Source organism: Passer montanus, unplaced genomic scaffold, assembly GCF_014805655.1.
Source record: "Passer montanus isolate IOZ18808 unplaced genomic scaffold, ASM1480565v1 scaffold45, whole genome shotgun sequence".
Lineage (NCBI taxonomy): Eukaryota > Metazoa > Chordata > Aves > Passeriformes > Passeridae > Passer > Passer montanus.
This window is the reverse complement of record NW_024369373.1, coordinates 2,043,886-2,070,442: the sequence shown is the minus strand read 5'-3', so window position 1 is coordinate 2,070,442 and position 26,557 is coordinate 2,043,886. Positions and strand designations below refer to the sequence as shown.

At 42.3% G+C, this 26,557-nt stretch overlaps 4 protein-coding genes across 7 annotated transcripts; 3 read left to right on the top strand and 1 right to left on the bottom strand.

Moving 5' to 3' along the window:
- Nucleotides 1–479: 479 nt before the first annotated feature.
- On the top strand, nt 480–3,927 carry LOC120507956 (arylamine N-acetyltransferase, pineal gland isozyme NAT-3-like). Of its 2 annotated transcripts, none has more exons than XM_039721151.1 (2): nt 480–624; nt 1,948–3,927. In XM_039721151.1, exon 2 carries the CDS (start codon nt 1,955–1,957, stop codon nt 2,816–2,818), a length of 864 nt encoding a protein of 287 aa, XP_039577085.1. In that variant the 5' UTR covers nt 480–624; nt 1,948–1,954; the 3' UTR covers nt 2,819–3,927. The 2 variants fall into 2 exon arrangements, with proteins under 2 accessions (XP_039577085.1, XP_039577084.1); XM_039721150.1 differs by lacking the exon at nt 480–624 and adding an exon at nt 633–905.
- On the top strand, nt 498–8,251 carry LOC120507957 (arylamine N-acetyltransferase, liver isozyme-like). 3 transcript variants are annotated; one of them, XM_039721152.1, is made up of 2 exons: nt 498–624; nt 7,334–8,251. In XM_039721152.1, the coding sequence occupies exon 2, from the start codon at nt 7,339–7,341 to the stop codon at nt 8,227–8,229; it is 891 nt and encodes a 296-aa protein (XP_039577086.1). In that variant the 5' UTR covers nt 498–624; nt 7,334–7,338; the 3' UTR covers nt 8,230–8,251. The 3 variants fall into 3 exon arrangements, with proteins under 3 accessions (XP_039577086.1, XP_039577087.1, XP_039577089.1); XM_039721153.1 differs by lacking the exon at nt 498–624 and adding an exon at nt 4,700–4,750; XM_039721155.1 differs by lacking the exon at nt 498–624 and adding an exon at nt 5,642–5,725.
- Nucleotides 8,252–9,963: 1,712 nt separating this feature from the next.
- LOC120507958 (arylamine N-acetyltransferase, pineal gland isozyme NAT-10) lies at nt 9,964–14,621 on the top strand. Its single transcript, XM_039721156.1, has 2 exons — nt 9,964–10,097; nt 12,022–14,621. The coding sequence occupies exon 2, from the start codon at nt 12,027–12,029 to the stop codon at nt 12,897–12,899; it is 873 nt and encodes a 290-aa protein (XP_039577090.1). The 5' UTR covers nt 9,964–10,097; nt 12,022–12,026; the 3' UTR covers nt 12,900–14,621.
- A 3,778-nt stretch (nt 14,622–18,399) lies between these two features.
- Nucleotides 18,400–26,329, bottom strand: MPHOSPH6 (M-phase phosphoprotein 6). The gene is made up of 5 exons (XM_039721157.1): nt 26,142–26,329; nt 22,507–22,619; nt 20,850–20,940; nt 19,816–19,913; nt 18,400–19,360 (listed from the first exon to the last, which is right to left on the bottom strand). The coding sequence occupies exons 1-5, from the start codon at nt 26,190–26,192 to the stop codon at nt 19,195–19,197; spliced, it is 519 nt and encodes a 172-aa protein (XP_039577091.1). The 5' UTR covers nt 26,193–26,329; the 3' UTR covers nt 18,400–19,194.
- Nucleotides 26,330–26,557: the final 228 nt, after the last annotated feature.

Here is a 26,557-nt window from a genome sequence, read left to right as displayed (position 1 = left end):
AATAAAAACCATCTGGAAATCACACAAAGCAAAGGAAGCAAAGGCAGCAGTGAAGTTCCTGTGCTGCAGACTGGGGTAAGCAGGTTGCAGGTGCAGGTTACTGTGCTGAAATCTTAGTGTTCTTCAGAAGTAGTGCAGAATCCTTTTTGGACTGAATGCATGCAAGCTTTCCTGCCCCACATTTCCAAACAAACAGTAATCTGATGACTGGGAGTAAAAAACAACATCACCTGAGCACGTCCAGCAAGCTACTGAAAAAAAACCATTTTGGTGACAGCCTGAGCAGGCCCCTGCAGACAGAATCAAACAACTGAAAATGTGAAGCAGCCTGTGCTCTAACAACAGCCAGGTTCACACCGCTGCTGGCTTTGCTGGCTCACTCCAGCTCACATGCTCCACCCTTCTGGGTTTGCCTTTTTTTTTTTTTTCAGCCTTTGCAATCTGACAGAGGCGGGTGAAAGCAAGTTGAGGGAAAGGACATTCCCCTGAAGAGCAGCTGGAGAGCAGTCCTCCAGCCCTGCCTGCCTGCCTGTGCTAAGCAGAGGACAGCCACGAACCTTCCAGGCTTTAGCCTAGAACCACCCAAGGCCCGGAGGCACACTGGCACTAGAACTGATTTTCCAGGTAAGCCTTTCTCTTAACCCCTGGATCATGGTAGCTGAGTGCTCTCTAAGCAGGAAGTGAAACCTGTCTGGGGACAAAACACAGCAGAAATGGTGTAAGGGCAGAGCAGGGAGCTCAGCTGCTCGGTGGTGTAGATATGCTGCTTTATTTACTCAGTTGTGAGCCTCAAGCTACTCGGGCATTTGTGCCATCTGCCTCATGTCAGCAACCCCCATGAAAGCAGCCCTGAAAACAGCCTCAAGAGATGGACAGACAGACAAACCCACACCAACATTTTCCCTGTGGGTAAAAAGTTACTGCACATGTTCTGCTTGCTGTGGTGGAGGGAAAGGAAGGGAGAAAAGGGGAAAAACTGTTTTAACTGGGATGCTGGTTTAAAATTCACACAACAAGATCTAAGCTTGTGCCAAGTCTTCAGAAATGAATGGAACTGTAGTTCTGGGAAAATCCTGGGAACAGCCAAAAGCTGAACAAAGAGAACCTCCTAACTCTGATGCTCTTAACCCCTTCGTGGATCACTCAGGTCTGCTCTGATGTTGAGACACAGTGGTGGCCATGATCAACAGTCAGAGTTCTGTAAAGCCTCTGTCCTAAAGGTTATGTGGGTACCCTAACCATGGCAACCCCTGCTTCTGCCAGGATATTACACCAAATGGGAATTTTTCATTGTCTTTGTTTTGTTTATGTACTGAAAGTACCTTTCCAAAATTCCCATACAATTTTGGGTTTACCATTTAACATCAGATTTGGAATATAATCCTGTTGAACAGTTGGATATTTTTCTTTTAATTTTACTTTGAGAGTTGCATACAGAAACTTGAGAGCATTTTGGACCCCTTGGGTCAATAATGGGAACAACATTGCTCCATATTTACAGATGTCTGAAATTTAGCAGTGTCTGGCTCTGGATCCCACTGCAAGAGTGGGAGGGTTTGTTTTCTGGTTCTGCTTTGCTGAAACCACGAGCAAAGCAGTTCAGATCTGGAGAGTCTCAGCTCCTATAATTTCTAGCAAGGAAACATTGCTGCAACTGCATTTGCTCCTTCCTACAGAGATTTGTAGCTTTGCTGGACAGGTACTCTGCTGAAATATGCTTAGCACAGCTGGAGCCTCTTGTCACAGCTGTAAAAGAGGCAAATAAAAATAACATTTGTGCTCATCAGCAGTGTCCCACTGGCTTCTCTCAGCACTATTACTCAGCTGCCTTTGAGACAGATATTAGTCAAATCCTGCTCTTCTTCTGAGCACCCCATTAAAAGGGATGGGCAAGAGCCTTCCACCACTTCTGACACAGCCTATTATTTTTTCCCACCCTTCTCTCAGAGGCAGCATGGACATCAAGGAGTATTTTGCCAGAATTTCTTACCAGGGCTCCCACAACAAGCCAGACCTGGCTACCATGACAGATATATTCCAGCACCACATCCAAGCTGTTCCTTTTGAAAACCTCAGCATCCACTGTGGAGAAAGAATTGAGCTGGACCTGGAAGCCACCTACAACAAGATAGTGAAGAAGAAACGTGGGGGCTGGTGCATGGAAAACAACAACATACTGTCATGGGTCCTGAAAACTCTTGGCTACAACGTCACCCTTCTGGGAGCAAAAGTTTATGTCCCAGAGTTTGATGCCTACCCAGAAGAAATTGATCATCTGCTGCTACGAGTGGACCTTGATGGCAAATCCTACATTGTGGATGGGGGATTTGGGATGGCCTACCAGCTGTGGCAGCCAATGGAGCTGATTTCAGGGACAGATCAGCCTCAGACTCCCGGGGTCTTTCGTTTTCAGGAGGAGAATGGGACCTGGTATCTGGAGAAAGTGAAAAGGAAGCAGTGGGTTCTGAACCCAAGCACCTCGACTTCCCCAAATGTGGAAAATGAAGTTTGCCGTCGGGTTTATCTCTTTACCCTTCAGCCACGAGACATTGAGGAGTTCAGGGGCTGCAATTCCCTCCTGCAGACAGCACCTGACTCTCTCTTTGTGACAAAGTCCATCTGCAGCCTGCAGACTGCTGATGGCATCCGGGCACTGGTGGGGTGGAAACTCACAGAGATAAAATACAATTATAGGGACAATATGGATCTTGTGGAAATCAGAATCCTTGCAGATGAGGAATTAGAGAAAACACTGAAGGAGAAGTTCACTATTATATTAGACAAGAAATTTGTACCCGTTGATAAAAGGTTGTTCTAACTCAGTGCCTGGCTTACAATTCAATTCAGTGGCATTACAGGCAATTCTTCCCTCTCTTTCTGACAAGTATCCAAAGGTTAATCTTTCTCCTTCCAACAACACCAGTGTAAGGCAGAACATACTAGCAAGAATCTGGAAAACAAATGGATTTTCACAACTATTCCTGCATTTCTTTTAGGCTGGGTACAATTAATGTCTGCCAAGCTCAATCAAATCGTTACCCTTCTGTTTGTGCTTAGCAGGAAGCAGACTCAGCCCATTCCCTACTCCTTTCATCTCTTAAAAGCTTTTCTGAACACACCCAGTGTAGCTGGGCAGAATGATGGAGCTGTATGTCTTGGTCTTTAGTACCTGGAGCAGGTAATAAGAGGCAGATATCCAGGCCTTTTCCCACCTTGTGAAAATGATACCTGCCTCTGAAATGAATACTATATTATTTTGGGAGTGTAATAGCCAAAACCACAAAGAGATCCTGTGCGGAGTTCCTCCTGTCAAGCCATAAGCCTGTTCTCCTTGCTCTCACATCCCCAACACCCTCTCACATGGCACTCAGGCCATCCCACACCTGTGCAAAGTCACCATGTGACCACTTGAGGACAGGTTGTTTATGACTCAGAACTGAGGATAAGAAATGTTATTGACAATTCTGTGTTGTTTCAGACTTTGCACAGCTCCTGTTGTCTCAGTGACATAACCAAAGAGCAGCATTTCTTTGAACTGAAAGCATCTCCTGAGCATTTTGTTTGCTCCCACTGCACAGCAGACTGTTCCTCTCCTCAGACTCTACTCTGGGTGCTCTTGCACGTTAATTATTACAGCAGAACCCAAACACATGCACAGAATTCTTTTTTGTGAAACATATCCGTTCTACTGAGGATGTGTTTGCAGTGATACTAATTATATTGATACAAGGAGAAATGCTGAATCTTAATCATGTACCTAAGGGCTAAGATTTCTAGTAGGAGAAACAACTCAAATGTGACCCCTTTGCCCTTTGAGAAGATGCTTGATGTTCCTTTATGTACACATCTTGGAAGCATTAAAACTATGCACTTATAATTAAACAAATTAATGGCTTACAATTAAATAAAATAATCAAGCACTGTGAACTGGAATTATTTAGATATCCCCCCCCAAAATACAGCATGTATTCCCAAAGAAAAAAAAATCATTAATTACTGAAGTTGTCCTGGTTATTTGTAAGTGCTAAAATTTTTCAGCTAAGGCTTCTAAAAAGACAGTAACTCACGAAACTTGTTATGCAGCAAGTACAGCTTTCTAGAACTAGGAGTTCAGGTTTAATAAAAGCTGCTATTCTGCATCATCAAAACCTATTTCTTAGAGACACAGCAAGCTCTTGAAGCCCCTGTCTTCCCAGAGTCATATTCACTTACATGTGCTGGCTGCAGGAGTGCAAGAGTTCCTTATAGCTCATGAGGCTCTCCCATGCTATGAGAAAAGGAAATGTGGTTGTAAAAGAAGGAGAGATTTCTTATGGTGTGGACCAGCAGCTTGCAACACAAACGATCAGAAGAAATTGTCCCAGGATGTGGCTTGTTCATGACCTGTGTTTTTCTGTGGCCCCAAATTAGTGAGAGAGCTGGAGGAGCTGAACTCAGTGGGACAGCAGGGACAAAGCATTGGGATGGGGAGGAAGTCCAGGGAGGTCTTGTGAAGCTGTGGAGCTGGAGAAGATCCACAGAGAGCCAAGAATCTCCATCCTTTGTGGGAACAAACCTCAAAAGGGCTGTGCCCACTCCTCTCTCCCTGTGTCAGGGTGTTTCCTGCACCTTGTGCTGCTTGGGTAACGAGTCCAGAGGTATAAAATCACCTTTAAATACTGAAATAGGGACTTCTGTCCAGAGATGCAGCGTGGGGAGGGCAGGAATGTGTGTTAGCAAAGCACAAACTACAGGAACCCCAGGGCTGATGGTGAGTGAACATTGCAAGGGAATTTTCCAAGTGCAACATCGAGTGTGAGAGTTAGACTAACCCTTTATTTTGAGCCTGAGTGTATGAATAATGCAGCTATTGACTCACAGTATAACTTGGAATCAAACAGTGTAGGCATGTGCAAGAGGATCCAGCCTTGGAAGTCCCTCCTGATTCTCAGCAGAGAACTGATCCTAATATTCAGCCTAATTACAAAAGGACCTAGTGATCCCAAGGGACATGTGCAGACAGGCAGAACTAACATCTGAATCTCACTACCCTCAAGGATGCAGGAATGCTGAGCAAAGCTCAGCTGCTGCAGGGACAGAAGCAAACAGGGCTGAGATCTGGACTGAGGCTCGGGATATTTGGCAACTCAGTTTTGGAATGCAAATTGTCCCCTGGGAGAGGGCTTGCTCACTGCTGCAGCCTCATGGCTCACACAGCAGGAATGGCTGTGCCAAGGAAAAATCTGCCTCCAGGAAAGTGAGGGAGTAAACACTGATTTATGTGGATGCTCCCTAATGTCAATGATGTTGTAGTGCAGCTTTATTGTACTTAAACCTCTTTAAGTATTCATTGAGATCAGAGCATGTGTTGTCAGCCACCGCAAGGCTGCCTCTGAAGCTGACTTTAAATTGATGAGGCCAGAGAAGGGGCAGCTGGGGAAACTGAGGCATGGGCAGGGAATTTCCCAAAAGGCTTTCCCAATATATTTTCCCAAATCCTCACTGGCAGCACCCCAAGGGGAGGATGAAGTGAGCTGGTTTTATCCTGTGCTTTCCCCATTCCCTGGGGACACCCAGACCCAGGAGATGGGTTACAGGGGGGCATCAGGCCTTCTGTTGCTGCCCCAGGGCAGGGACTGACCTGGTTTTGCTTGAAGGCAAATTCCAAGCGTGTCAAACCCACCAGGCTGATGCACTTCTCTGGGCTCCTGCTGGTCACAGAGGTTCAGCTCCACACCCTCATGGGGTAAAGATGTTTCTATCTTCCTATGTAAAATAGCTGAAAGTGGGAGTAGAAAGAAAAATGAGGCAGAGGGACATAGGATGGGCCTGCCAGTGAACACGTGTGCTGTGTGTTGGGAGGGAAATGGCTTTCTGCAAGTGTTACCAAGGAGATCCTGCCAGAGATGAGGCCCTTGTCCTAAAAAAGGGATGGAAAAAAAATCATAAAATGCAGTATCAAAGAGACATTACTGTTTTTTCATGTAGACTCTTTGGTTCCTTTTGAAGTGATAATGTTTATTTCTTATTCTCTTACTGGGATGATCTTCTAGTCTATCAAATTTTCCCGTGGGTTTGCATTATCTGGTCTGAATGTTGGTACTAGTGCAGATCAGGAACAATACAACCGAGTCATGTGAGCTGTGCTGCTGTCATCAAGATTGGGGTTAAAGTCTAGAGATTAGGCCATTGGATGTGCTCATCTGCTCAGGTGGGGGCACTTCCACCCATGGACTTGAGGTAGGATTTTCACAAGCTTCTGGCACGGACATGGGGTCAAACTGCTGGACCAAAGCTGAGAATATTCAGTGGAAGGAAGTTTGTCCCATCTCATCCACATCAAAGGATTTTTGGAAAATCCTCCCAGGAAACATTCAACCAGTTAAAGGAAGCAAGAAATCCTCAGACTTTCTGGAAATTAACAGATTGTGAATTGTTCTGAACAACAAATATCCTTGCATGGAAAAAAGCCAAATTAAATCTAAACTAAGGGCAAAAGAAATCCTTGCAGAGAGATGAGTCACTGAATTAGAAGTCATACAGGGAACCTTTTGTATCTTGGCCACACAACCAGTGCCAATGAGAGTGTCTTTCTGCTAATGAAATAGGATCAGAGATACAGACAGAAAATCACAAAATATTTCCAATAATTTGATCTGAAACTAAAGCCTTTAGTTTGTAAAAGATGGTCAAAGAAACAAAAAGAATATGACTTGCCTTTTATGTACTTTTAGATCAATTCCTTTGATCCTTAGGTTAGAAAAATTGAAGTCCCTTTCTTTCACAGTCAAAGCCCTGTCTAAACTCCTCAGGGAAATTTAAGAGATTAAGAAAACAATGATCTACTTCACATGGAAACCTATTTGAAATGGTGACACACTGAGATGTTAATCCCAGTTAACTGAATCCATGAATGCAAAACCTTCCAGTTAAATTACCTGTGGGATAAAGAAAGAATTGCTTACCTGGTACAGTAAAAGAAACAGCAAGATCTTGCTGTGACTTTTATGCTGGCATGGTGTGGCAGCTTTTCTGCAAACATATTGTTTCTCGATATTTGAAAAATTTTGTTATGTGGGATCCTCCTCTGTGGCCAGAGATTCTGTTATGGCATGTGCTGTGTCTTCCCATGGGAAAAACATCCTCCTGGTTTGAAGGCAGCCCCTGAGAGAGGGAAAGCTATATTGCTACCTGCTCCTGTCCCTCTCTCTTTTTAAAGAAATACTTAAAATTCTTTTAAATCCTCAATAGAACAGCCCAGAGTACATTTGCAGGTTGGTTAACCTCTGCTACAGAAACAGAAGTGAACCCCTTGTCAACTGCACAGCAGTAACTGTACTTTCTGCTCACACAGGCAAAATGAACATTCAGGAGTATTTTGGAAGAATATCTTACAACAAGCCCCATAAGGAGGCAGACTTGCAAACCCTGACAGCCATCTTCCAGCATCACATCCAGACCATTCCTTTTGAGAACCTCAGCATGCACTGCGGGGAGCCCATTGAACTGGATCTGCAGGCTACTTACAATAAGATTGTGAGAAAGAAGCGTGGTGGATGGTGCCTGGAAACCAACCACCTCCTCTTCTGGGCCATGCAAGAATTAGGGTATGATGTCTGTATTCTTGGTGCAAACAGCTATGAACCAGCAGAGAAGGGATACACTGCTCAGCTAAACCATATCCTGCTGAAGGTGGTGATCAAGGGGGAGTCCTACATTGTAGATGCTGGGTTTGGTGGTGCCTACCAGATGTGGCAGCCGCTGATGCTGATTTCTGGGAAGGACCAACCCCAGGCTCCTGGCATTTTCCGCCTCACGGAAGACAATGGCACCTGGTACTTAGAGAAAGTGAAAAGGAAGCATTATATTCCTGAGCACAGCAAGAATGACTTCCCTCATACTCCAGAACTGGGGAATATCCGAAAAATACATAAATTTACTCTCGAGCCACGGCATATAGATGACTTCCAGGAGCTAAATGCATACCTCCAAGTGTCTCCAGATAACATCCTTCGGAAGAAGTCAATGTGCACTCTCCAAACCACCAAGGGGGTCCTTGCCTTGGTTGGATGGACCCTCACTGACATGAAGTACAACTACAAGGAGGACATGGACCTGGTGAACATCACAACCCTTACAGATGAAGAGCTTGAGAAGACACTGAAAGATAAATTCAGTATAGTACTGGAGAACAAACTTGTACCAGTAAATGTTCGTGGCTTGCCACCTAATTTAGTGGATAAGATCTAACTGTAACACTGTGCTAGATGGATCTTTAAATAGCCAAGAGAAAAAATCTAAAATTAACATTAATTACAATAATCTAGTTTTTAACTCGAGCTAGTCACAAAGCTTGGTAAATTCCAGTACACTGCTAATTAACTGCAGATATCAATTGCATATTTTTATTAAACCTCTCCTTCTTTAGAAACCAAGACATCTTACTAGCTCAGTTTTGCTCATATGGAAGTTGGTTTTTAACTCCTTAACTTTTTGTTCACCTTCTCAAGAACTCATTTTATTGCAGATATATTTTGAGGCAAGTGAGACCAAAATGATGCAGAAGGAGAGGTTGTGTTACCATTTTACACAAAAGACATCTAACCTTTTTTGGCATTATATCAAAGCTTCTCAGTGACTTTTACAAATTATTCACTTCCCTTAAGAGTCCTAAAGTTGAGCTGAATTAGGCTTTTAAATACTGTAGAAAAAAAAGAAAGGTTAAGACTTTCTCAAATAAGCCACCATTAGGTGCTGATTAGCTTATGAAAAAATTGAAAGATATAAGTCCTGTTCCCTTTTCAGAAATTGACTTAAAGTGAGATATTTATCCAAGGGTACCTAAACATCCCCAAAATCTCTCTAATTTTGAGTACCCACTTTTTCTGAGTCTGATTTATCTGTGTCTCTGAATTCAAAATAAAACTGGTAGAAGATGAGATGATTCAACAGTTCTTAAATATCAGGCTTTTTGTATCAAAACTGGAAAAAAAGATCAATCTTTGCAAAGTACAATCTAAACTTTCGGGACCACGCCTTCACGTGATGTCAAGAGGAGATGATGGCATTTAGATAAAATCTTCACATTTATTACAAACAGTATTCTGCACAAAAGCTACCTTAAAAAGTGTGGATGCAAAAGAAAGCCCTGGGAAGTGAGGACGTGCCACCAGTGTGGTTTCACAGCAGGATATCCATAACACAGAAGCCTTTTCCCTGATGATACCTGTGGTACTGTACAGGACGTGCCATGAAAAAGTGACAGAAGAACATCAGCCAAGGAAAAGACTTTGATTCTTGTTTTAGTCAACTTTGATTCTTGTTTAAGTCAACCACCCAGACCTACATGGCACCTGATGTGCCTAAAAGGCAGGTGCTTCCCCAGGTGCAGTCTAATGAGCTCTTTGCCTTTCCCAGAGGCCTCCTCTGATATTCCACCTCCATCCAATGAAGGGGAGACAGGCTTGATGGGGGAGAATTAAATAAACACAGCACTGCAACACTGTGAGGATGCAGGAGGCCAGGTTTTAAAGCAGAAATGCATTACTTCATGCAAATAAATATTTGCCATGGCATTCGTTAGATGTGGCAGCCCCACAACAACTCCTGCTACAGCTGAGGAGTTGAACGGCTTGAAACAGTTCCTGTGTGGGCAAAGAAGGGTCATTTTGCACCCATGGAGCTCAGCCTGCAACACCTTGGCACCTCAGTGCACCCATCATGGCACACATGAACATCCTCCACTGCAAAGCGCTGGTTTGCAAAATAACAATATTGAATTACAAAAAGTTACAACGCCATTTGCAACTGCCTACTGTAATTATTTTACATAGAAAACGAGTTCATTCTGGTCTTGACTAGGGGAAGGCATAAACATCTACTAATAGGAAGAAACAAAGTTTAATTTGCTCACGGATCAGCGAAGTCCAAAAATGTGAATTCTTTTTGGGTGGACTCTGCCCTTTCTTGGAATTTAAGATTCAGGAGCGAGGACCAGCAGAGCTTAGAAAGACAACCCTCACAATCTGTATCCACTCCTGGCTTCACTGACTGCTGCCCCTGTAATAAACCCCCCAGAAACTGAATACCTCAATAAATAAAAAGGGATCTCATAAGAGGTAAGTTTATTTTCTTAAAAAAACCCTCCAAAGAAAGATCCAAAAACCCTGGTTTCTTGATGATGGTAAAGGTCATGGACAATAACGTAGCAACATTCTCTAGGAAAAATGTTCTAAAAATGTGTGGATATAGAGCTAAAATATCACCTGCTAAACAGGGGCTGTTGAAGAGGGCAAAACAGTGATGTGCAATTTCAATTCTTCTACCTTTCACTCTTCAGGAGAAGCTTCAATTCACTATAAAATAGATTCTTTTGTTTGGGTACAATAGTAGATATAAATTTAGAACTACAACTTCTTGTTGTAAGTCATGCTTTTAGATACTTAAATTTATTTAAAAGTATTGTAAGTGCAAAGGAAGCAAAAGTTCAGTCTAATAATCAGTAGATTCTGCTTTAAGGGAATAAAATTACAGCTCTTTAAAAACAACTTTAAAAAAATTACAGACTCTGGGTTGTGCAACTCAGGAAGTCCATGTGCTGATGTATTAGGATAAAGAAGATAACATATTTTCAACAGTAGAATTGCTGATACTGTGTATAGTTCTGGTAAGAAATAGGTTTGTATGAACACCTTCATTTGCACCTTTAATATTCTTCTGGTGATGTTTTTCTCTACATAAATCATAACCACATTTGTGGGACGACCTTTTCAGTATCTGCCTTTTCATCTGGTCTGCTTACATTTCAAAAGAACAGTGGCTTTCATCTCCTGCAGTCCATATCTAGTGCTGATCAAGCATATTATGGAGCTGCAGAAAGAAATTACAAATAATACAAACTTGAGAACCAGCTTTGTACTGATCACACCTGTTTATACTGGTGTGATCAATTTAGTATTCACAGTCAGAGTGACAGGATCAGATATTCTCAGATTCTGCAAATCAAAAGTGCCATGACTTTTATGTTACACTTAACAGATATTATTACATTGAACATTTACTCCAACAATACACTTAGATATCACTGGAAGCTAAATTCCTCTCTCTAGAAGGTAATGTGTATTTTTGATGGTGCTCTCTGTTCACCTGGGACACTGCTTCCACCCCATGAATATGAATCTGCCACTGAGAATAATTTTGAGAAATTCTAGTTTGCAGTAAACATTCAACAGTTCACTGCTGAGTTGAAGGATTGGTGAGTTCTGAGAAAGCTCAGGACCAGAGAGAGTAAAGCAGCCCCTGTTCATTTTCAGGATGGCTTGTGAGACACAGGGCACAGGAGGGAATGGAGATGTGTTCCTTGTCTTTTAGGCCACTTCCCTCCATTCAGATCTATTGTTCCAACACCGAAATGAGTTTCTACAGCAGACTCAGTGGTCTGTGACTCTTTCAAAAATCAGAGTTTTTTCAGCTATAATTATCTGAATAAAGCTTGTCACTTTACTTTTCATGTTAACTTTTTGTAAGTGGTGGAAGAGCAAAGTGTACTGAACGAGAGATTCATTTACTGTCATGTCCATCAGTGGCAGACTCATGAAAAGAACATGTGAATCCTGGCTCAGAATGTACTCCCTCCCACTGGCAGATGACACTGCTTCCCCCAGTGACAGTCCTGTCACTGAGCAGTGGCTTTAGACCATTTCTCATGAACCCTTGTACACACTCCCAGCAAGATCTTACACTTCTTCTTAACCCCGCTGTTGCAATACAAATACAGGAAATCCTCATCTTGCAGTCTCCTCGTATAAAACTGAAATGGCATCAGCTGTTTGCCAGAGGAATGACTCTAAGACAAAAGCAAACCCTCATGTGCACTGCTCTTTGCTCAGGGAACCATTTGATAGGAATGCTTGTTTCCTTTAAATGCTGTTCTGATGAGGTTCAGTAGATTAAAGAATCTTTACTGGCAGAGCCAGGGCAGCTTTTCACAGCATCATAAATCACTGATGTAAAGAAACCAAAACACAATTCCTTCCTTTACAGGTGAGATGAACCTTGAAGAGTATTTTGCAAGAACTGGCTATAAAGGCTCCACTGAAAAACAAGATTTGGAAACCTTAACAGATATATTCCAGCATCACATCCGTGCTGTTCCCTTCGAAAACCTCAGCATCCACTGCGGGGAGAAAATTACTTTGGAGTTGGAGCACGTTTACAACAAGATTGTGCGGAGGAAGCGGGGTGGCTGGTGCATGGAAAACAACCAGCTGCTGGGCTGGGTGCTGAAGGGCCTGGGGTATGAGACCAGCTTCCTGGGAGCGTACGTGTTCAACCCCCACCAGAACGCCTACGCCACCCTCATGACCCACCTCGTGGTGAAGGTCGTCGTCGATGGCAAAGCCTACATCGTTGATGGAGGATTCGGGGTGTCCTACCAGATGTGGCAGCCCATGGAGCTTGTGTCAGGGAAAGACCAGCCCCAGGCTCCCGGCGTGTTCCGCTTCACGGAAAAAAACGGTGTCTGGTACCTGGAGAAAATGAGACGGAAACAATACATCCCCAACCAGAGCTTCTCCAACTCTGATCTGCTGGAGAAGAAGGAGTGTCGCAAAGTTTACATGTTCAGCCTCGAGCCACGGACAGTGGAAGATTTCCGTTTCCAGTGCACATACCTCCAGACCTCTCCAGATTCCCTCTTCACAAAGAAGTCCATCTGCACCCTCCAGACCACCGACGGATTCCGAGCGCTGATTGGGTGGACACTCACTGAGACCACGTACAACTACAAGGAAAACATGGATCTGGTGGAATTTGTAACTCTTGAAGATGAAGAGGTGGAAAAAACCCTCAAAGAGAAATTTAACATCACCCTAGAGAGAAAACTTGTTCCCATAAATGTTAAAGGATCTTACACAATCTAGATGGCCAGGAAAACCTACAGTAATGCTACGTGGGTACAGCAGCTTCCACTGTCTGTGCAATCCCTACTGCAAGGTTATGGGATTCTTTTGCAGGTGACTGAAGGATATATACATTAGTATGAGATTAATGTGAATTTCACTTTGGGAAGAATCAGGAATTTAAGACTCTTGAGCCAGTTAGGTAAAATTATTTGCTGGGAGATGACTACTGTTCAATTTTTGGCACAAATGTAGGATTTGATTTGAATCTGGTTATAAGCTTGGGTAAGAAATGTGCCTGGGGAATTTTGGACTGCCTGTAGCACATGAGTATGGATTATTAATTGTGATATGCTGCCAACACATTTTCTAAGGTTATTATAGGGAGACAAGTAATCTGTGAGCATTTAGACAAGAAACCACACATTTAAGACTTCATTTTTCACAAGATCCAACCACTCACAGCTCATCTAATTCCTCTACCTTTAATAAGAGTAAAACATTGTCATCTTGGAAAGGAGCATTAGGAGGAATAATTCTTTCACCATCATCCTTAGAAAAACCATAGTACAAAATGAAAATCGTCATCATGTGCATCCCTCTGGCCATTACTGCAGTAAACTGCCCCAAGTAATTTTTGGTATGTAGCTATTCTTCTGGTGATGAAAATTCTACATATTGCAGTGTTATTGTGGCTGATGGGCTCTAAGGAGATAACTACTAAGCTTTGTTTCTGAGATATAATCATCCTATAAACTGTGACTGGTACTTAAATGTCACAGCTGGCTTAGATTTACTTTTGTCCCAAAAGGGGAAGAAATTCTGTACTTTTAGGACTGCATTATATTTGTACATGAAGCTAAGCCCACTATACCCTTAATTTTGTTCTGCAAACATGAGTGTCTATATGGCTGTCCTCCATGGGTACCACTTAGCACAGGAACTTTAATGCCATTAGTGTTTGTTCATCTGTATCAAAGAGAAAAAACAACCCAAGAAGCCAGCCAAATCTAAAGGAAACCTTTTATTTTTTGACAATCATGTTTCCCCATTTTCCAGAAAATATTGTTCCTCCTACCATGCTTCTCTGCAAAAAGCCCAACCAAGGAAACCACTAAGAAAGGCGAAACATTATTAAATGCATCAAAAAATAGCAGAAACACTAAAAACACTCTTTCTCCCCAGTCTGTAATAAGCCTGAGCATCGGTCAAATGTTGATTCCTCCCACTGAATAGTCTTTTTGCTGAAAGACATAATCTGATCATTAATCTCACAAATGTTGTAAGTGTACACCTGAAAATAAATAAAAGGTAAATAAAGACATTATGAGTTGTTTTAGGCACAGCTGCCCCCAGCTGCACCAACTCCTGCACACCCCATCTGCCAAGTGAGGGCTGTTCACTCATGCTGATCTGCTGGCCAACCCTTCCCACCTCAAAATTCTTAGGATCACGGGATCACTGAGGTTGGAAAAGCCCTTTAAGATCATAGAGTTCAACAATCAACCCAACATCACAACCATGTTCAGTAAACTCTGTCCTTCAGGTGCCACTTCAGCGATGGTGACTCCACCACTGCCCTCGACAGTCCTCCAGTCCTTTCCAAGCCTGTGAAAAAAACTTTCCTAGTATCTAATCAAAACCTTCCCTGGCATAATTGGAGGCCATTTCTTGATATCCAGTCACTTGTTACCTGTTCCTTGGAACCTGTTATCTTCTTGAATTAAACATTGAACAAATGCAGCAGTGGTGTTGGAGATGGTGAATTCCTACAGGTACCTGGAGGAAGAGGTTGTAGGTGAGGAAGATGATCACTGAAGAGGAGGCCCAGGTGTTATCTCTGCTGGGCTTGGCAGATTGTGGTGTGTGCCAGCTCTTTGTGTGACCACCTGTGGTGGCATCTCATGGCCTGGGTGCACAGATAGTTGCACAGGGACGAGGAACTGAGAGCCAAGGGGACAGGGGACACTGAAAGATCTTACTGAGGCCAGAACACAGCTTTTCTGTTAATAATGGAATTATGGAATTTGTTCAGTAATTTGTGTTATTTCCTCATATTAATATCCTATTAAAGGTTTTTACCCCCTCCTAAATAATTGATCATGACAAGGTGTTCCCCGAGACCTCAGGGAACATTACAAGCTTCAAAACACTGACCACCTCCACTCTATCTGATGGGATTCTCATTTACCCAGCCCACCAAACCACATTGCTCTGTGCCATCAACCACAGCTGCTTTCTTGTCTTGAGGACAGCCATTAACAGGGTGAATATTTTACCTCCCAACTTCCCTAGAGGTTTTCCTGCTGTTGCTCCCAGGTAATTGCTTGGATTTTGGTATGCAAGGGTTTCATGGGCAGTGATGGGCTCCTATCAGCATTTAACTGGGCCTGCAGTGATGGGACTCACCCAGCTACCCCTTCTCTGCTTGGTTCTTACCAAAGATCTACAGAGCTGCTGGTGATTGAGGCTCCAAGCATCTCCCTGACTCCCATCTGTTAATTTTTCATCTTGATGTGACAATTATAAGCAGGTCCTCACTGAGAAACATGAAATCACACAAAGAAACGTCAACACATCCAGCTAAGGAACAGTTTCACAGTTTAACTAAAGCTCCCCAAAAGCTGATGAAAGCAGGTTATTGAGGTGTGAATGCCAGGCCTGAAATCTCTCAGAGGTTTGAGATAAGAATGGTGTAAAACCAAACAAAACCAAACAAAACCTGAAGCCTCATGCTGGGGTTCCATTAGCAAGGCAGTATTGTGGAAACTGATGTTCTCCCAGCCTGAAAAGAAAACAAACCACCAAGTCCTTAAAGCATCAGCTCTCACAGAAACTTGAATTCCCATGTGGTAGGGAACTGTGGGATGGCTGCCATCCTTCCCTACCACAATGCTTTATTAGCATTCTCAGAGAAGGGTTTAATGAGAGCCTAAGTGATTTTGCAGTTTTAGTTGTGGACTGTTGTTCAAATGAAGCAAAACAAATGCTGAGAAACCGCCCCCCTCCACCCCCACACTCATCTAATTCCAAATACAATTTAAAAGCATGGTATTCCAATCAAGAAAAAGACAAACAATTTCTTTAAAAGTCTGAATGCTGGATGAAGTCCCAGAATCCCAGCCCAGCTGCCCATTACACTCACAGGCAATGCCCAATGGCAACGACAGCCACCCGTGGCTGGGGCATTGCATAATGAGATTCTCATTAGGGAACGAGACACAGAGCACAAGAACCATGGTTCAAACTCCACAGCACCACTGAACATCCTGCCCCTCCCCAAGAACCAAAGTTTAATCAGCTCAAGCATTACTAAATTCACACTGGATGGCTCACTTCAGTTGGACTCTGGTCCTGGACTTTTAAGATCCAATACTAAGCAAAATAAAAGCAAAACAGAAACATCAGCAAGAAAGACAAAGTTGTTCAACACTTCCATATTTTCAAGCCCAGCAGTTATTACAAAATAAGCACCACCAGCTTGCCAAAGGGAGGGACCAAACTTCACATGAGAAGGGACAGACATTCGTGAGCTGTCAGTGGGCACCACACTTCAGGGTCACAGGCACGAACACTTCTGGAGTCTGGTAACACTTTACCAGTTTGCAGGTAGCCATTTTCTGTAATAAAACCACTACTTACCCAACTTGCTTCTGTTTTCAAAGAAGAAACACTTTTCATTTAGAAACATGACCACGTGGGAAAGTGCTACAGCTTAGGAGCTTGCACATAAAATGTACTGGAGCCTGTGTCAGAACCAAGAAAGCCTGAATCGATGCAGGTTTGCTTTAAGAATATTTCACTGCTGTGCTTACACCACTGTCAAGAGTAGTTCAAGCATAGATTTTATACAGCAGAATGTTTCTACCTCAGGTAGGAAGCTTGAGTCGGACTTAAATCCATCCATAAATGTATTTATACCATTGGAAATGCAGACAGGTATTTCGGAACACCCCACCATGTCTGCTTTTAACTCTGTACTTAAAGTACATTTAAAAAGTCACACAGGGATGAGATTTGGTTTGTCTTGCTCACAATAACACACTACGGATGGTGCTTTTAAAGGCACATTTTGCAAATGCCCCATGAATAAAAGATTGTGCTAAAAATAAGTAGCTGGTTTTACTGTAGCACTGAGCCACCAGCTGAATGTGAACAGCAAAGCTCCCAGATTTAAAGACAATAAACTAAAATCTACCTTTTCTTCACAGTTTGTTCAACACAGTTCTATTGAATCAGAACCACCTTCCTCTGTCCCAATTCCAAAATCGTGGATTTTCTAGGAAGCTGTTTAGCTTCCCATGTGCTTATCCATGCACCATGCCACTCTCATGTCCAGGTATCCCTCAGGAAATGACATGAAATTAAGGAGGCAGAATGCCCTTTGATGAGAATTACTCCCCACTGGACTGAAGAGAACCCTGCAATGCAGGAGAGCTCTCTGCAGAACCCTGAAAAAGGAAGACTCCACATAGAATTCATCTCAGCCACTGCTGTTACCAAAATAACCCAGAAGTTTCTTTACATGGCACCACTGGACACTTCCCCAACCCACGGTCTCCCAGGACATGCAACTGCAGTGACATCTCCTGGCTGCTGGTGGTTCACCAGGACACACCTCGCCCCTCGCTTATTCAGCACAGCTATGCAGAAATTCACCCTCCATTTAAGAAATCCATTCAAAGGAATCATTTTCCTACTAATAAGCAAGAAGAATAATGGGATGTGTTCCAAGTTTTTCTTGTGATGACCAACAATAAATCATTTCATAGCTCAGGTCACATTTTCCGTGGGAAGAAAAATGTCTTGCCATCATTAACTCCTTTTCAGCTAGCAGTAATGTATGATCAGGCTTTAAGTAATTGAACCAGTAGCATTTAATTAGCTCTGAAAAACTACCTCAGATCATGAATCACAGCCTTTCCACCTGCACAAAGTCCCCTTACTAGGTTAAAAGTATATTTCTCTTTCCATGTGTGATCCATCTTGAATATCTAATTAGGTGCTCCTGATATATGGATCATAGTTCATGTATCACAAGCAAAATACAGCAGACACAGTGTGTCCTTCTTTAAATAATTGAGTTTCACATCTTGCTTCACTGAGCTGTTAAAAAAAGACCAGAAAAAAGCCTCATGCCCCTGGCAAAATGGCCACTCCTTGCTTCAGTTAAAAAAATCCTTTCTGCAGAGAGCAAGCATTAAGGATGAGTAGCTTGGACATCCTGAGGAAATGTAGCAATAGCAATATTTCTTGTTGAAAGGCTGTACACAAAGAACTGCTATGGTTTTAGACAAGAACACACTGATGTTTTTCAAAAGACCCAGAGCACCAACTGACCAAAGAGAATGGTGTTTCCATCCTAATACTACTTCAGATGGCTTCATCACATGCTAAATAAATCAGTGCACTCAGCTAAATGTTGGGGGACATCTGTGGCCAGCACAAAAACAGCATCTCTCCTTGTATCAGACTGTATTAAGCATAATTTTTTTACACTAAATAAACTAATCCACAATCATTAACACAAAACCGCACAGTTTTTATTCTGCTTTCAAGTATGTTTCCGAAACTGTTATTATGCTTTTATGACAAGACTTACATAATTATAAGATTGGATTTTTTTGCTGAAAAAGAGGCAAAATTAGCAAATTTCTTTTGGAAGGCAGAAACTAAGATTCACAATCTGCTCAGATGTCAAACTGTAAACGTTGCCCAATATTTGGCTTGTATAAAAAAAAGTTGCACTACAAAATCCTCTATTTTTAAATAAACTTTATAAAAAATAAAATTCAATAAAGTGGATTTTATCTTTCTGTTCTTCTCCCATCTTATTTTTAGCACAGTAAAAAAGATCACAAACCAAGCATGTTTCTGCTGACTTTTTTCAATTTGAAGAGCGCACAGGTTTCATTTTCATAATAAAGCAAGCAGTGAAAGCTGAACTGCCTTACTGAATTGGACACAGCTCATCTTTACTCCAAATACCTCTTTCAGATGTTATCCTAAATTGTAAATAATGTAGCTTTTGATTGCATGCAACACTCAATTTAACTATGCAGAACATTTAAAGAGACTGATGGGATGAGTGCCCCACTCATGAAAAGCTGCTGAGAGAGGAAAGGATGTACAACATCCATTATATAAACACCCACTTTGGAAAGTGTCAGTCCTGTGGATGGTAGAAATTTCAATGAGAATAGAACAGATTTACAAATCCACCCTTTACATTAAATAGCAAAAACTCCAAACAATCTCCAGTTCTTGGTACTGTTTGGTAGGCATCCGGTAACAAGCTCCACTTGTGCAGCTGACATTAATCCTGAGGTTTTAAGAACATTTTCTTAGCTCTTTTACTAGGTCTTGTGTTGCTATTCCCCTCCTCAACTTCATCATCTTCATCTTCATCATCATCCTTGAGTACGCGTTGGTCCCTTTTCCTCAAAAATTTCTTCCCTATTGTTCCCACTAATGTTTCATATCTGTAGAGAGAATAAAAAAAATTACACCTTCAACCAAAATCAGAGGAAAAATCGTGGTGCACATCCTAAACATGATCAACAATTCAAGTGGTGTAAAAAACCTGGTCATTAAAAGCTTGGAGAAGCACAAGTACTGCATGACTTATTACATTATTATTCACTCTGATAGTTTCAATTTGTTAGCAGCTGGTAACAAGGAGGGAATTAGCATGGAATACCTGGATATCAAAGGGCACAAAACCCCTACACGTCACAGAGAATTTACCCCCAAATGTGGTGGATATTCAAGTGAATATACACCAGAATTCCTGGAAAATCAATTTGGTACAGTTCCATATATAGAGTGGGCTTTTTTATTTTGTTTGTTTCCTTTTTGGGTTTTATTTCCCCACACATAATACAGTAACATATCATATTCCCAGCTAGTACTGATTATGTCATAAAATGTAACTTACCTTCTGGCCATTTCTTCATCTGACACATCAGCTTCCATTTTATCATCCTCTTCAATTTTTTCTTCCTTGCACTTAGAGTTCATTTGGATCATTAACTTCTGAAAATGAAGTGAGAAACAGCATAAGCATGTAACCATGACACAATGGCAACAGTGCTGAAATTCACTGGTAGAAGAACATAAGAGGTAAGAATCAAATTTAGTAATTATTTTCTGTTCCTGGTTAGGCTAGAGGCCATCATTATGAAAACTCATGAAGAAAATGCAACGGAGACAGTGTTTTCAGTGTATTGTACTACTCAAACATCCTAAAGGGCACTCCTCCAAACATCTACAGGAGACCAGAGAGTTAGATCGTAATTAATTTTAAATCGTGATTTTAGCACACAGACCTTGAAATGGTTTTGTTAAAAAGAAAGAATATCTTCAAGGATTTGCAGTAAAAGCCATGAAGCAATCATATGCTCAGTCACAGGGACAGCAAGTTCAAAGTAACTAAAAGAATCTCCTAGTAAATTACCTTACATAGCCTTCTGCAAATCTCTTAGTCTTTACACCTCCATCCTCCTGCTTCAGGTTCAGTGCTAACCTTTTCAATACTGTCCCTGTGTACTTCTGTCAGCATGAATCATGCCAGAAAGAAATAAAAGACTCTTGCCCAGCATTTTTACTTTGGAACTCTAAGTGTTGAATAAATAGTGTTTGTAGACTGGACTCTGCATTCTATGTCAGGAGGAAAAGTGAGCTTTTGTTTTGGTAAGCAGCACGTGGGATGGTTTCCTCACTTCAGGGAGGGAAAATCTACAGGAGTCATGCAATTACTGACCAACAACACAGGGAGCTAAAAAGATTCTATTTACCAGACGCTGCATTGATCAACATTTAGGGTTGAATGACGGAGTTTCTGAACACAGAAGGATTTATGGAAAGTGCTGCAAAGGCCAATAAGGCTGCAGTGTGAACACTCAAATCCCCATGCCCAAGGGCTTCAATCCTAACGTGAGACAACCTCAAAGCAGGACACTGAAATGGTACCTCAACTTCAGGATTGAATCCTTTGAAGGACATTCTGCCATAAACGAGATCCTCACATCGTAGAAAGCTTCTCTCTTCTATTATACAGCTCCTGCACAAAACCCCAAACCCAGCATTTTGTTAAACCATGCACTTCAAAATACTCAAATTAAACAAATGCAAAATGGATGTGCTGTCTTCCCCCCACACAAATAAACAAAACCACAGTGTATTTTAAACCATCAACTACTTTCTGCTCAATTGCCCTGATAAATCTTTCAGTACAAGGATCTTGGAATGCAAAGGAATCCTTTTTGCCAGTAAAGCTGTGCCAGTTCCACAAGCAAAATTAACTCTTCTGACAAAAAGCACTCTTTGCTGGTATGGTTCTCCCTACCTTAATACTTTTGCCAGAATAAAAATACCACATAAATATCACTCCCCAGGTGGCACTAATATACCAGCAAAAGCTTCTAATTAATTTTTCATTGTGCTGTTAAACCTGGCATTAGTTGAGTCTGTCAGGGTATAAAACACTCTGTTACTCTCTGTTCAGCAGACAGATTTCCCCCTTCTTCTTCCTTTTTTTCCTCATTTAATGAGCATGGAGTGAGAAAAGAAACATGACCCTGAGGCATTCATAATACACGTGTCAGATAAAAGTACTTCTGTGGATTGTTCCATCCTTTTCCTCACACATATGTACCTGTTCCCTCATCCTCTTCATCTCCCATGTAAATCAAACTCTCAGGATCACAGAACTTAGGCTGAAGAGCTTGAGCTCATTGTCCTGCCTCAAGGCAGTATCAGTCACACATGTGCCATGAACAGCAGAGGTCCAGCTAACCTGTCCTCAAAAGACTTCCCAAGATGAAGAATCCAGTGTCTCCTCAGGCAATCTACTCCAGAGCTTCAATAGCCTTATTGTTACAAAAGTTCTCCCTATGTCCAGCTTGAACACTCCTTGCTCCAAATGAAGCTCAAATACCTCTTTGTCATATCCACCAAGAGTAATGAAAAAGTTTATCAATGGCCTTATTCAGCTATAGTTAATTCCTTAAGTCCCAGCTTTTTCAAAATTTTGTGTGTTCTCCCTCAGTGGAATTTTTTTTCACTTCTGAAAGGATGAAACCCAAGCAATTTCAAAAGTAGTTCTCCTGCTATTTAAGGCACTTTTCTAAAGAGCAGGACACTTTTTTTTTCCTTATTAGCTAAGCCTTCCTTTATTTTTGCCATTATCCCTCCTATTTCAAAACCAGGATTTGAAGTGAGCTGGACACAAGAGGACAGAACTGTCCTGAATCGACTTAACCATGTGTCTGGAGCTGAATTTACTCACACAATGTTTCAAACTTTGTTTCTAATGAAGGAAAAAATCAGCAATGAATGAATTGGACCCTGAGTGAAAGAAACTAATTGCATGCATCTAGAAGAATGTGTGAGTGAAAGAAAACAACACACACAAGAATTGAAAGTAGGTCAAACTACACAAGGCAACCTCAAGAACAGCCCTAAAAATAAGTAATAAAAAAAAAGTTGTAACGCCAGTCTGTCACTATTTTTGTTTCTGTTAACTGGTTATTTATAATACTTATCTTACAGGAAAAAATATGAATATGCTATTTCCATTTCAAAACAATCCAATGACAATAAGAAGTACAAAAGATTACAAGCTTACTCTTTTTCCTTTAGATCTGGTACATCAAGATACCAGTGTTCTTCACTAATTATCTTCTTTTCTTCTTCTTCTAGTTGTTTTTTAGTTTGTGAATCCAAACCCCTTTGCATAAACTACAAAGAAAGACACAAACATACAGCTTCAGTTTTCTGCATCATGAGAATCTTCTGAACATGCAGTAATTACATGATAGCAATTATCCATTACTCCATTACATAATGTTTAGCAGTTGATACAAAGCAAATGTTTTTTGTGGATATGAGAATCTTCTGAACATGCAGTAATTACATGATAGCAATTATCCATTACATAATCTTTAGCAGTTGATACAAAGTAAATGTTTTTTGTGATTTTTTTTTCTTTGAGTTGGGTCAAAGTTTGTGCAAACAGACAATAGAAAATTAAAACAGTTGCTGATCACAGCTATCTACTGAAAGTCAACAGTCAGTCACACCTGCACTTACATATAAACAAACTATCCTGGCTAGTTTTGATGGATTGGAGTTGTCACAATTCCCTGATTTTACTGAGGTTTTTCTAATGTTTCAGTAGAGGCCAGAAAGAAGATAATGGTGTTGAAGTTACTGCTGCACATCAGGACCAACTCCACCCACACAAACAGCACTGGAGCTCAGAGCTGGAGGTGGATCATACCAGGCTGGTCATTTTTCGAAACATCTGTACTTTCAAGTCTCCTCTTCTTTTCTCAGATTTAATGAACTGGATTGCATTTGTAGCTCTGAAGGCACAAACCTGCCTTTGGAAGTGGAAAAATGTAAGACTTTGAAACCAGACAATGAAGAAAACGCCTCTATCCAGCTGAGCTAAAGGAAGATGTTCCCAGCTCTTCAGTTCTCACTGACCCACCAAAGTACTGGTCCAGCACTGGATTTAAGGACCTGTTAACCCACTGCAGGAACAGGCTGCCAAAACAGCTGAGGCCAAGAATGAAGTTTAGGGCAAGACTGCTATTTTTTCCTAATACAAGGACACTCCTGTCACTTGCTTCCTTGGTGATAACCCCTGTCAGAGGATGGGAACAGGCAGGTAGGAACTGTAACCTCTCAACAGCTGGGAGTAGAAGAAGACATCTGTCACAGCCTATAAAAAACTGCTGAGAGCACACAACCACAGACCTGAGGCCTGTGAAACAGCAGTTTAATTTCCATTTGTCTTAAGTCAGGTGCCTGAACTGAGTGACAATTAAGTCTAAACAATGTCAATGAAACAGGTTGGGAAAAACCAGAACTCTTCAAAATTTCATGGTGATAATCCACATAGTCCCACCCTCCTAACAGTTGGGACCTCCCTGAGGATCTACAGAAAGTGTTTGGATAATTTTACCTGTCAGAGGTCTACATTTATACCAATCTAACTCCCAGATAGAGAGGCAAGTCTAACAGTACAGTTCACACACAGTCCTGTAAAAATATATAGGTGATATAGGGGTGCAGTGTATGTATTATAAACAACCCACACATCTTTTCACTCTTTACAGAATGCCTCCAAGCCAAACTCAGAAGTACAAGCCAACAGAGCTAGTGTTTAATTTTCTATTTGCATCCACTGTACAAGATCTTTAATGAAAGAAAAATTGACTTCTGTTTTCTGAGTCGATTCAGAATATGTCAAAGCTTTCCAATTAAAATTACAGTATCTTCTTGAGGAAAATAAGTGAATCTATCATGTGGAAAAACATATTGCTCAAGGAAATTGGTTAGCCAGTCGAAAATCTCAACACAAGAAATTCTGCTACAAGAACCCAATTAAATAATCATTTCACACTCCATTTTAAAGATTATGTTCCTGAAGATTACTACAGGAAAAACCTAGATAAAAATTATGCGATCAGGTTTCTCTCGAATGTAAACACACACTGATGAATTAAAAATATACCAGTTGTTGTAGGCACAGAATATGTAAGTCAGTAACTGAGGAGTTGTTTGGGTGAGTTTCCCCAAGCTATGAGACCTGGATCAAATGGTGCAAGACCTAAAAGGGTGTCTCCATGTGGCCAATTTACTGCAAATGGTCCTCCCAACACCACCAACCACAAGTCACCTCTGGGTGCACTGCACCCACCTGCTGAATCCTGGTAATACATTGGATCACTACCTGCAGAGGCAGCTGCTAAAAGCTTAATTAAAACATTTGTAAACAGGAGGATCTGCAGAAACAAAGGGCTAAATGCGAGATCTGTGTATGACCTTTTCAAAACCTGCTGATCTCTTCAAAGCTGGTTATTACTGCGTGGACTGTGAACCTGCAAATGTCATGGCAGCATATTCACATGGCTGGTTCTCCATGGCCTTCCAGAGAAAAACAAGCCAAAAACCTGCTTTTGAAATCTCCAGGGGGTTAGTATACTGGCAAACAACAAAAAGAAAAATTTCATTTTAAAAGTGTATTATATAAAAATAAGAAAAAGTAATGATGCTGCCATCCAGGTTATGGGAATCTGTATCACACATTGCTGGCTGACTCAGTTCAACACCTACTCCCTTTTGAGAGCGAGGCAAGATGTATTTTGTTCCTTCTGTGTACAAGTTTTAGATTTAGAAGCATCTGCTAATTAGGGTAAATATTCCATCATCCAACTGTAGCAGAGTGCACTTTATGTGAAAAATTGAACTGAAGTCAGCTAACTCTTTTCAGCCAGAATGTGAAATATAGGCACATATACGCAGGGAAAAACTGGCTAAATAAAACACCACAAGCAAGAAGCCACAAAGGCCCCATCATGTTCAGTTAAAAAATTGAATATTAACACAAAAAAAAAGACAAGAAGGCACTCAACTTTTTCTGGTTGTTTTCCAGCAATAAAGGACCATCAATCAGAGAACGTACTCTACTGAATTAGGAGTTGTAGTACATGGTGTGAAGCAGAATCCATTAGCCAGTGAGCAGAGACTAATTTCACACTAGTGACATGAGATTCACAATTCCAAGGGTAATAAGCACATCGGGATGTTACTAAGATCCCTGGCTTTGATGAGTTGGGAAAGGTGGTTAATACTCGATGTTAATCCCCATTCAGGCTGGGATTTCCTTAGCCAGCCATGTAAACAGGGGTAAAAATGGACACACCAAACCTTTTTTTTTCTCAATACTAAAACCCCCGTTCCCAAGCAAAGCAAACAGCATTGATATTTTCACTTCAATGTGCTGTTGGAATATTTTTATTTAAATTCACAACAAACAACCCAGCTGCAGAGGAGCGAGCTGGAACGAAAGCACTCCCAAAAGCAGCGCTGGGGCCGGCCCTTGAGGCCAGACTTTCGCTGGAATCATGAGGCTGCTCCCCTGCACCGAACCCTGCAGTCGTAACCCCGCACCTCGGTGCCGGCATCGGTGATTCCTTGCCGGGGGAGCAGCTCAGCAAGCCCGAGAGCGGCCCGTGGCTAACCACATCTGTTCATCCAGAGCGTGGGTGGGAGAGAAGGATCGCGTGGCCGGCGATGGGCTCGGCCATGCCCCACCAGGGCTCCGGGACGGCCGCGTGTGGCCGGGGACACGCACCCGGCCGCGCCCGCAGCGCCGGGCCCCGCTCGCCATCGCTGCCGGCCCGGCCCTGCCGCCCCCGCTTCCAGCCCCCCCGCAGGCTTCAGGCTCGCCCTCCCCTCCTTCCCCGTCACCTTCATGCGCAGCAGGTTCTTGGACAGCTTGGTTTTCACCTCCCCGGCCATGGCGGCCCGCAGGCCGCGGCGGATCCCCGCGCTCGCGTAGCGCCGAGGCCGCGCACGCCGCGGGAGGAGCGGGGCGAGGCGGCGGCGGCGCGGCTCCACCCTCCGGCCGGGGGCGGCCGCGGGCACGGCTCCCTGCCCACGCCCCGGGAGCCGCCGGGCTGGGGGGTGAGCTGGTGGTGTAAAAACAGCGATAGAAATTAACTTTACGGCTGTGCGGGGTGAGGGTCGGGGGTGTGAGCAGGGCGTAAATCCGCTTCGGTGTGAAATGGTAAATCAGTACGTGAACCTGGCATGCCTTACACGTGCTTGTGTGTTGTGTAGTGCTGCCGGTTTGCAGCTTCATCCATAATTTTCTGGTATTTCGA

What these genes read in the sequence shown, in the direction of transcription:
- LOC120507958 (XM_039721156.1), top strand. Translation starts at nt 12,027, where the DNA reads ATGAACCTTGAAGAGTATTTTGCAAGAACTGGCTATAAAGGCTCCACT.
- LOC120507957 (XM_039721152.1), top strand. Translation starts at nt 7,339, where the DNA reads ATGAACATTCAGGAGTATTTTGGAAGAATATCTTACAACAAGCCCCAT.
- MPHOSPH6 (XM_039721157.1), bottom strand. Translation starts at nt 26,192, where the DNA reads ATGGCCGGGGAGGTGAAAACCAAGCTGTCCAAGAACCTGCTGCGCATG. An exon ending in CCAGATCTAAAGGAAAAAGA is followed by an intron (nt 20,941 to 22,506) that starts GTAAGCTTGTAA and finishes GGTTTTGTGCAG; the next exon opens with GAGCTGTATAATAGAAGAGA. An exon ending in GATTCAATCCTGAAGTTGAG is followed by an intron (nt 19,914 to 20,849) that starts GTACCATTTCAG and finishes CTTCATTTTCAG; the next exon opens with AAGTTAATGATCCAAATGAA.
- LOC120507956 (XM_039721150.1), top strand. Translation starts at nt 823, where the DNA reads ATGTCAGCAACCCCCATGAAAGCAGCCCTGAAAACAGCCTCAAGAGAT. An exon ending in CCCACACCAACATTTTCCCT is followed by an intron (nt 906 to 1,947) that starts GTGGGTAAAAAG and finishes CCCTTCTCTCAG; the next exon opens with AGGCAGCATGGACATCAAGG.